At 35.4% G+C, this 10994-nt stretch overlaps 1 protein-coding gene across 4 annotated transcripts; it reads left to right on the top strand.

The window, feature by feature from the left end:
- The first annotated feature begins 482 nt into the window (after positions 1-482).
- Positions 483-9927, top strand: Elp6 (Elongator complex protein 6). 4 transcript variants are annotated; one of them, XM_081731617.1, is made up of 3 exons: positions 483-1162; positions 3169-3212; positions 9020-9927. In XM_081731617.1, the coding sequence occupies exon 3, from the start codon at positions 9035-9037 to the stop codon at positions 9818-9820; it is 786 nt and encodes a 261-aa protein (XP_081587743.1). In that variant the 5' UTR covers positions 483-1162; positions 3169-3212; positions 9020-9034; the 3' UTR covers positions 9821-9927. The 4 variants fall into 4 exon arrangements, with proteins under 4 accessions (XP_081587743.1, XP_081587744.1, XP_081587742.1 ...); XM_081731618.1 differs by lacking the exon at positions 3169-3212 and having other exon boundaries at positions 483-1148; XM_081731616.1 differs by lacking the exon at positions 3169-3212 and having other exon boundaries at positions 485-1162.
- Positions 9928-10994: the final 1067 nt, after the last annotated feature.

Raw genomic sequence — 10994 nt, 5'->3', positions numbered from 1 at the left:
ATGGTAAAGGAGATCAGAGCGTCGTACATTTGTTTTAATTACACAAAAAGTATCAAGTGATGAAAATTGAACTTTTCACAACTTACAGTTAATAGATGCATCTAGATATTGTACACAGGAAATTATTTTACGTGATCTCTTTTCTGAGATATAGTCCTATAAACATTGATCTACCAAAAAAGTACGAAAAAATACGCACTTTTTCATTAATTTTTATTTTTTTCTCACTGCATAATACAAAGAAAACTTTTATGTCTTAAGTATTGAAAAGACAACATTTCAGCAATTCCAACGAGGTACGACAATGCAATATAAGTTTTGACTGAACGTCACGGCAGCACCACGAAGTCAGGGGCCTATCTTTATGAAATGGATAGTAGTTTAAACTGTCGCAAACTAAAATGGACAATTTGGTTTGAGTTGACGCAAACCGTTACGGAAATGGCCATTAATTATATTGACAGTCACAGAATATACGAAGGTTCGACAGCGGCCGTTCCGTCGAGTGCCTCGTGCGCTGTGGTGTTACGTGAGGAAGAGAGTGGAGTGGGCCCTCCTATACACCTACACTACACTTCTATTTTCTCTTACATTTATACGTACATACATCTCCCTTCCTTTTCATACTCACTGTTCTTTTTACATTTTACACTTCCCACTTTCCTCTAACTTTTGCCCTGTTCAACTTGGCTTTCAGCCCTCTTTCACTGTCTGAACTCCTTTCCCGACTTTGACCTTTACTTTCCCGATTTTGACTTTCTTATCTCGATTGTGACACTTACTTATTACCATTTTACGATAGTCCCTTTTTTTACTTTGTCATTGCTATTACTTGTTAACCTTTATACCTTTTACCTTTGTACTAATTATTTCATTACCTGAATACATTTCTTACAAACCTTGTTCAAAGGCGTTATTGCCGGGAACATATAAAGGGGGGATTTTATCCTCCCCGTGAAGTGAAGTGAAGTGAAGAATATACGAAAAAGAAGGAAAATAAGAGCAATCCCCTTTGAATTAGAGCGTGTGTAAAACCGATTTAAAACTGCATGAAGTTAATTTAAAATTATGTCTATTCATCATCTCCTTCACAGTTTCTTGTCTGTGCTGCTGTTGATATGAAATAAAATTGATTGCATTAATTTTAGGTGCGAAATATATAGTAAGTATAGAGAAATTTCTACAGAAGAAGAATAGTGGAAATAGATTTGCAATCTGGAACCATTCATACTTTATATATTGGCGCAGATTAGGAATAGTCCGTCCAATTAAAACAAAAAGAAAGCAATTTTCTCTAACTTTTCTAGCTTTAAATGATTCTGTAAGGCATTTTGAACTGTTATTAGCCTGGCAAATGCTCAATTTCGTACAAATTGACTATGTGTGCAAATTTATGTGCATGGAAATGACTACTTACTATTTTAGTACCTGTTATCTTATGATGTGCAATAATTTGATCAGGTATTCTCTCGCTTTGTCTTGAAGATATTTCTTAATATAGGAATTGCATTCGTGATTGCAAATTCACTTTACGGGGACTTCTTATTTGTATAAATACGTGTTTGGACATACTATGTTATAAAAACGAGTGCAAGAAACTGCACACCAACTTGTGCTGAGTGGCCACTAAAAGAATCCTAACTCAGAGCAGGAGCGCATCATGAAGTCCGCGTGTCAGCAACGCTGTATACGCAAGAACGAGGCTTGTGCTGAAGGACACTTGATACCGCTTAAATTTACGAAGTTAGAACGTTTGTAATGACTTCATACTTGTAAACATTAAATACTGGTTTCCCACATTTTGGAGAAATAATCCGCTGGTGGAAATTACTATGTTTCACAGTGGTCTTTGATGTGCATTCATACATTAACACTACGATAGCCCTTGTAATGATTTCACAGGAAATGCTGGTTTCGTATATGGGTTAAGTTCCAAAGTTGGGCGTCCGTTTCCAGGAAAATTTTTAAAATTTACAGGAAAGATATGGATAATTTGATCGTTTCTGTGCTTGATAATATATGAGTCTCGAAAAAATATGTTTATTTGTTATATATAAGCGGTTATAAATATGGGACTATACGGCGAGCGGAGAGAACTACTTGGCGCAAGGTAACAAAATAGTTGCATTGTGGGAAAGAAATGAGCATAATTGTTATCAATATGGCGAATGTACAAGGGCAATGAAGTAACAGTTTTAACATTTGTGAAGTAATACGTTGATAAGGAACAAAATCTTTTAAAAGTTTGTGAAGACCACGGATTAATGAACCTAGTAACAAATAGGAGAAAGTGTGCAAAGGAGTTAACAGCGAAAAAACGTGGCGAAAGCGGACGCCCAACTTCGGAATTAATGCCTCGTATATTCCGAGAGATTTCTTCGCCAGTGGAATATCCTCGTTCATGTGCATTCAACTCACTTTAACTGTAAAATTACCATTTTTATGACGGACTATTCTTAATCAGTAGGCGATATATTTACGGCTAGAGGTCTGCGCGGATATAAAATATCGCATCCGCGGATAATGCGGTAGCAAATATGTACAACTTACATATTCTATAATAGTCATGATTTTAAAAATATTTTTAAACACATTTTAAATAGTGTGTAGTTATTCTGCTTCAAAGGAAACAATAAGTTATATCAGTTTCCTCCTGATCAAATGCCAACTATGCTAAACAAAATGCGATATAAACCGTGCAGATACAAATTAGAAATTAGTGAACGATCTATGTACTTACCCAGGGGTTTTCAAATGCAGATGTAAAAACCATATCCGCAACTTTATCCGCACAGAAAAGAAATATAGATATCCGCAGATACCGATTTTGATGCGGATATCCGCATCCGCGCAGACCTCTATTTACTGTCTATTTATAATCTGGAACCATAAAAACAATAGTGATATTTTTGCTTCTTTACGAAATCGATCCTTAGTACCTTTAAAACATAGGTGAACCTTATAATGTCCGCTCAAGCTGGTATTCTTTCCCACGTACAAGCAATTACACTCGATTAATTTTAACAAAATGGATCCAAATTTTCCTAAACGTAACCTATTGTACTTTACTTTCCCCTATCCTACTCTACCCTTTTAAAGTGGCCCTACTTATAAATGCACAGCTGAAGTGTGTATTATAAAGTTTACTTTTTTTTTTATTTTTTTAAGGAGTTGCATTCTTCGGTTCAGATACACTTTAAGAAGGCTTAAAGGTATGGTATAAATATATAGTACAGTGAAACGTATGAATAACGGACACCAATGGGACATGAATTTTTGTCCGTTACAGAGAGTTTACATAAATTTAATTTCTCATAACGGTAATTGTATGCAGTAATATGCAGTAAATACATTATGTATGGACGTAAATATGTAAAATTGAATATGAAAATACTCTATGTAGAACGTATGTAAATTACTGGGAGGGATGAAGGAGAAACTCATTTCTGTTAAATAATACAGAATTCTCTATTTTACACTGCATCAACTGATGAAGAATAATATGTCAAAGATGTTTGGATATTTTTCTACATGGGAAATGTTTATTTTTGTTTTATTTATTTATTTATTGTATTTTATTTTATTTTATTTTATTTTATTTTTTTGTTTATCTACTATATAAATTGTCGGGAAAGATGCAAGACTCAGAGGAAAAAGGACTAAATTTGTTAGGGAAGGGAAGATCTTTCGCATAGAATTCTTGGCCATACGACTGACCCTGCATGAATGTTAGTGCTTATAGAAGGTTTTCTAGGATTTACAGCAGAAAGTAGTTCATTGCGGATGGAAAAAAAGAATTGAAAGTTCAGCTTGAAGCTGTTCTGTTTGATCGTTCACCAGGTCTAGATTCATGATAGATACAATTGTAGAGAAAATACTTTTCTATCTACTGTAATATATTTTTGCAGAACCGAGAATAATTCCTGTCCGTTATGAAGAGATTATTGAAACGTTTGAGGGGGGAAAGAACTGTCCGCGTCCGTATCTGAGTGTGACCGTAAAAGGGAGGGTTTTGTTCCGTAAGAGAATATATATTTTTGCCGAGACAAAAAAATCTGTCCGTATGATAGAGGTGTCCGTTAAGGGAGGTTTCACTGTAATAGTTTATCTTTCTTTCCCGACGGCCTACAAAACCACTGAGTGAGGTTCAGGAAATGCCCTCGTAGCATTAAAGAAACAAAAGTGGTAATGAAGGTCATCACTGTACGGTAGGGTTTTGGAATTCCCCTCCCCCCCCAAAAAAAAGTCCAAAAATATGCTTCAAAACTTAGATTGAAATAATAACCTTGATTTATTAATAATTAGTTTCTTGAGTCCAGTGTGACATCCGCTAGTACCTTCGTACTAGATCTAGTACCTTTCTTCCCCTCTTCTTTTTTCATAAATACATTTGGAAGAGAAAAAGGAATCTCATGAAAATTTGGTAATGTACGGAAATTTCTCTATTTCTGGTACTTTTTTTTTTCAACAGTGGTATTTACAAGAACGGAAGCGGGACATAGGTGCCGTCCGGCCGCCTCGTCCAACGAGAAGGAATTCTGGCAGTGGTCAGTTCTTCGTTCCTCTCTTGAGAATTCATAGTGTTCTGAAAACTTGATGATAGACTTAGTGCTTCTGTATGAATCGCGGCAAATGATTTTAGGGCAAGTGTTAAGAGTAGGGGGAAGAAAATGAACCATTCTATTGGGGATAATAGGAAGTACAAAAGTGTCAAAGAACAAAGGGTTAAAACTAATAAATGACCACAGTAAACAATATTACATATTTGGAGATCCGCTTAAACAGTAAGGAAATAAAACTCTATTTTCTCAATACGCCCATTTTATGATGTTTGTTTTCTCCCGACATCCTTTATATTTGTCATACTTAACGTTACTTTAGTAGTTTTACAGTGAATTCTAATACAATTAAGCAGGGATTCCGTCAGGATTTTTAGTTTGAAGGAGTAAAGTCAAAATTGGCAGGGTGTAAGTGGTTTGTATCAATGAGTTTGATAATAAGGGCGTAAGCGAGTCTACGCCCTTTTTGCATCAAACGCATTTGTGGCTTTTGCCATGCTTGTTTAGCCTCCTGGAAACATTTCAATTCAATATCGGAATAAAATGCTAGATATTACATTGTTTTATGTAAGAAAAAAAAAACTACTTAAATTTTCAACATCGTTTTTCTCCAACTGCATGTTTCAGACTTACGCCCTTATTGCATCAAACTCCTCAATTTTGACTGTAAAAAATTGAAGGTAGGGGTTCTTTCAAAAATGTTGGGATCACATCCCCACTCACAGGGGTGGGGGAGCTGCCGGAAACCTTCTAATAAGATATCAATATCGTAAAATGTCGTAAATAGCGTGAAACGGGAGCAGATAAATTTTAGTACTTTTTCCCCAGATCTAGTACTTTTTTTCTTGCATATATGAAATATTTTTGTTAGCTAGTCATACTGCTTGAACCGTGTTTCATAGTACACGCCTGGCTTCAGAATTGGTGTAAAATATTTATTTATCAAGAGATTATCCCCAGAGCAGAATAGCATTCAAAAAAGTTTGGAAATTATTAGGATTGGCTGGTTTAAACCAAAAAAGAAAAAACGAAAAACGCTGTAAATCGTGTGAACTTCATGGTGACGTTTCCACATATCAAACCATCCGCATTACGTTTATCTACTTTTCACCTTTTAATCAAGGGGTCCCGTGTTCAATTCTCGATCGAACCACAACCCATCTTTCAAGTGTAAACCAAGTAGCGATTCGAGGTGTCCCGTTAAGCGAAAGTCTTCTCCGTGGTAACCTTGGTATTTCATAAGGATGTTAAGCCTAAACATACGAAATGAAACCAAATTATATATTTCTATTGAATCAATGCCTGTTGTTTTATAAAGAAGCAAGGTTGTTTAAATAGGCCTATATTGATAGAAATTGGCAAAATTTATAAATTGCCTACGTAGCTTCCAACATCAACGTGGATTTGACTTTAATTTTATTGAATGATATCTACATGCCTTTGTAATTTAATACCTCAGTTTTAGCGTAGTGATTATGATACGTTGACCTTAAAATTTTACATACAAATACATTTAAAGTAATAACAGGATTTTCCCAATGGCTAAGGCGGGAGTTTCCCGATTTATATATAATTCTGGTATATTGTTTGTACTTGTTTAACTGTTTATCTTTTTGTCCTTTTGAAATGACTCTTGACAATTATATTACCAAGTAGGCCTATGTAAAGATCAATACAACGTATTTTTATCAGGAGTCCTTCGTGAGTGAGTCGGCAATCGCATTTGTGACCAATTAGTGCCGGTTCCGTGTCCAATTGAACAATTTCTCTTGGATGTAAACTTGTCGAGAAGCGGTTTGGATTCCGCTTTAACCTTATGTGACCCTTCCAGCATAACCTTGTTGTTGCATAATAACACCAAGGCGAAACAAAGTCATTTCTGTTCATATCTAATATAAATACATAGAGTAAATTATTTAAACAAAAAAAAAAAAAAAAAACCTGGTTTAAACCACACAAAAAAAAACTGGTTTAAACCAAAAAAACCTGTCTTTTGGGTTTTTTCAATAAAAACCATGGTTTTTGCCAACCCTTGAAATTATGCTCACTATAACAGTGTTCAATTATAATCTATTAGGCCTATATAAAAATAAAAAGGATCTTGTACGTGATCGCATCATGGAGAAATGTCTAGAATGTTTTAAATGAATTTTGGGATGTGGTTATCATGTACTTCGAACAGAGTTTTTAGCCATATTACTTTGATTAAAATGGGTGTTCTAAGGAGGGGAGTGGAGGGGCAAAATCTATGGAAAAAGTTGAGTACCTCACGTTCCTGTCAAGTTAAGAAGATGAATCTTAATACAAAAACTTGTTTAAAGTAAGTGGATCGCATTCCCATCGTTTTTGAGAATTCCCGTTGTAAGGGGGAAGAGGGACTCTTTCTATTTCTTTCTTTACATTGAAGGCGATGTTGTCTGTCGTTTCGAGGCGTCACGAGGAATCGGTTGAACAGTTAAAAATAAACTTTTGAGCATAGTTAGTACGCACCTTGAAGTTGTGTTTATATATATTACTTTGATTCAGGGGAGTGCGTAGAGGGGTTCAAAATTTATGTAAAAGAAAAAAGAACAATATGTCACGAGTCCTCCAAAGTAGGAAGGTAACACTTAATAATACATAAACTCTCCATTAAAAATGCGGGAAGACGACTTTCCCCGTTTTTAAAAATTTCCGTTGTGTGTGTGTGGGGGGGGGGGAGCATTGTCTGTAATTTCTTTCTTCACATTTAAATTGACATATCCTATTTTTTGTGATTGCGTCACAGGGAATCGATTAAATGGTTTAAACTACTTTTTGTACACAGTACCTACCTCTGTGCTTAAAGGACGTTTTTTCCCCCCTCCCTGTATAATTTCTTCTATTTTTTAATAATTTTACTCTGAATATTCAGTTGTATGCAAAGTGGTCGATATTTGTATCACCACTAGATTCTTTTTTTTTTTTTTTTCCTTTAAATCTTAAGATCATAACATATCATCAAATTCTACTTCTACTATCTCCTCTTTTAAACGCTTACAAAGAGTTATTCCCTTACCATTTTGACCGTCCTTTTCACTACCTGACTAAAATATTCTATTAAAATTAAAAATATATGAACGCATGAGAGGATGATTCAAATCAACAAAAAAATTGGCTACTTACCAATAAACCCTCCCTTGGGAAGCCTAAATATTTTCCATGCGTTTTGGAATGACAAGCTAGTTCCGTCTTCATTGGCAAGGTAACAAGGATAAAAACGAATAGGAAATAAAAGGTGTAAAACAAGGGATACCATACCACTATATAAACGTAACGTAAAGAATGAATCCTGAAATGTCACGAGCAGATCAAAGCGCAAAAAGAGTGAACTGAATCGAAGAAAGCGCGATGTCTATGTTACGTCACTATTGCCAAATTCAAAATATGCATCAAAGGTAAGTAACCAAATTCTATCAATGTTGCCAGCATCCTGATCGAAAGCAGGTTTATATTTATGAATAAAGAATGGTTCTTTAATCTCCCGTTGTTTCGTGAACCTGTTTTATATTATATGTATGTTGTTTTAAATGAAGCGCCAATCCCGACATGCCCTCTTGTACGTTTTTGATTGTCTAATATGTTCTTTAATTCGAGTGTTAATATTGCGTTTCGTTTGGCCCTCCCTTCGTCTTTCAACTCACCATTACCCTCTCATCTAACTTCAGAAACTTTACCAAGTCTAGATTATTTTGTCATTCCTTCTTTAAGATTTTCTAACTTCCCTCCCTGTCAAATGGACGTGGGTTCCATGTCCCTATCCTAAACTTTTGCTCTTGATTGTCTTTCTTTCTCTAGCTATCTTCTTTTCGTTGTTATTCTCTCGTCTAATAGTATTTCCCAAAGCGCCTCCCTCCTGGAGATCCGAATGGGGGGGGGGGGGGGTGTATTTTACCTTTGGAACATATTTTGACCTGCAAAAGACCATTGTACATAGGGCTATGGTGGTTTTCCGTTGTCTTGCACCCTGCAGTATGCCAGCCGTATAAGTCATTCTGACCCGTCTGAAACTAATGTCCAAGTTGCCGTACCAATCACTATGATTTCCAGCAACTTAGCTACTGGAAAACTGCTGCTTTTTCCCAGAACACACTTCGTCTGGCATTTAGACCAAGTCGGCAGGGGTGGCCCTGCTGGTAATGAACTGCCGCCGAAATAGCTGTAAATTTCATTGTAGCATGTGATCCTCCCCACCTGACACATAAGTGTTTTCGTAAAGGTAGTAACATAGTTCCACTAGAGTTTGTGTGATCATCATGTTCACAAGATGAAATAATTGTACATAGTACCGAGCAAGAATAATATTATCTGTTCGTCTATTTGAAATACACAGTACATACCAAAAGACTATGGTGATAGCAGGAAGATGTCGCGGGTTAGTAAAATAGAATATCATATAATACAGTTCGACTTAATGATAATGCTTATCCTCTTATTTCCAGGATCAAAGGACCAGCATGACTTCGAGTGTGTGTAGTGCTCTTCGCATCGATGAAGATTCTCTCGGCGGAAAACTAATTCTGGTGGATGAAGGCCATGGTAGTGATGGAAACTTCATACTTAATTGTATTATTTCACATCAAGTGAAACGAAATTCGGGCTTGTGTTTTGTCATGGTACACAATTCTTTAAGTCATTATCATAACATCGGAATGAAATTAGGATACAATCTACGTTCGCTTGTAGAACAGGGTTATTGCTTTCCAATAGAACTGTTCCAGAATATTGTCGCTATGGATAAGTTGGACTCCAAACATAATTTAAACTTGTTATCTAAAGATAAACAAAACATGTTGAAAGCGTTGTATGTGACAATAGAGGAAAACGTTAGGACATTAAGTGACATAAGGGAATCGGTATGCCTTGTAATTGATGATCTCAGTGACTTTTTACTTTTAGGATTCGAATTGAAGGATGTTTGGTCATTTTTCCAATATTGCAGGACTCTACTAATACAATACCCGAAATTGTCTCTAACAATATTATCCCATGTAACAACAGATGATAGTGCCGAACACATTTTAGTTACATTGATGGCTCATGTATCCGATATACATGTTTCAATTCGTTGTTTGTCAACTGGAAGATGTAAAGATATTTCAGGTTCCATGCATATTAAGTGGAAGAATTCGGATGACGTGGAAAATACTCAACAGTGGAACAAGCAAAGTATGTATCATTTTAAGCTTGAAGATAGACAGGTGAAAATGTTCGCTCCTGGCACAGCAACACGATTCGTGTAGTGAATGGTATTTATACTATTGGAATTACTGATAATGAAGTTTTGTTTCAACGACAGTTATTATTACTGTAAATCATGTCAATATGAATACATTTAAACAAAAAATAATTGTATAGATTAAAATTATTTGAATCCTCAAACCACACAGTTGTATAGTATTCAAAATAGTTGGCGGGTCTCGGGAATTTTATTCAACTGAAATGATAATTGAATTTTTAACCCTGCTGAGGATGCTTAAAACACAATGGTTCAAAAGCTGGAACGCAAACTTCCAAGTTCTCTTATGTACCGAGTTAGTTCAATAGCAGATAGAATCCTCATTTAAAATAAAAACTTTGTCGTGTATTTTATGCCATACAATTAATTTAAATAGACATTGAAACTTAGCTGTTGTGTCACGCTTGCTTGCTTCAAAGACTTAGCCTAGTCGTGCATGGTATCAATAATTTCCGCTATCTTCGCCTATGAGGTGATATTACTCAGTGAACACATTGTTAAACGCATAAAAATAATTTGGCATCGAGTGTTCAGCTGCCACTGAGCAATGAACACGTGATTTAATGTATAAAAACTACTTGACAAGTACTAATAGAGCGTATAGAATACAGTATCAATTATCTACTAACCTAAATAATGTTCCTATATTTCTTTTTTTCTCTCTTTCCGATATTTCAAATGCACTGTTCAGGCATTCTTCGTCAAGGCCACAAGGCTTGAGTCTTTATTTTGTGAGTCTACATAATATACTTGTATTTCAACAGTGACATAACAAAAAGTATTACACAGTATATTTATGTTAACTGGAACACAAAATTGACAATTTAATTAACTTGACAAGTGTTCAATGACTAATACTTGCAGGTAGTAATTTCAACAGCAAGTGTTATGTTATTTTCATGGGAGCATATGTAAGGAAATAATTTTGGTTTAATGTATCGTAGGTTCAAAATTAGACAATAATTACACACATGCAAATATAAACATATATGATTTTGTTACGTAATTATGTAAAACTGCGTATTCTACCTATGGAACTACCGAAATAAAAAAAAAAATAAATAAATAAAAAACTTGATCGAAGCAAACACTTCCTCTACTAATCTGTGTAAGCTCCTTCGTGGCTAAGCGGTTAGCATACGCGCCTTTGGTGTGGGAGACCCGGGTTCGATTTGCGG

The sequence above is a fragment of the Thermobia domestica genome, chromosome 11 (assembly GCF_964235325.1).
Source record: "Thermobia domestica chromosome 11, izTheDome1.hap1.1, whole genome shotgun sequence".
Classification (NCBI taxonomy): Eukaryota; Metazoa; Arthropoda; class Insecta; order Zygentoma; family Lepismatidae; genus Thermobia; species Thermobia domestica.
Note: the sequence above shows the minus strand (reverse complement) of the source record. Positions and strands in the feature narration are given on the sequence as shown.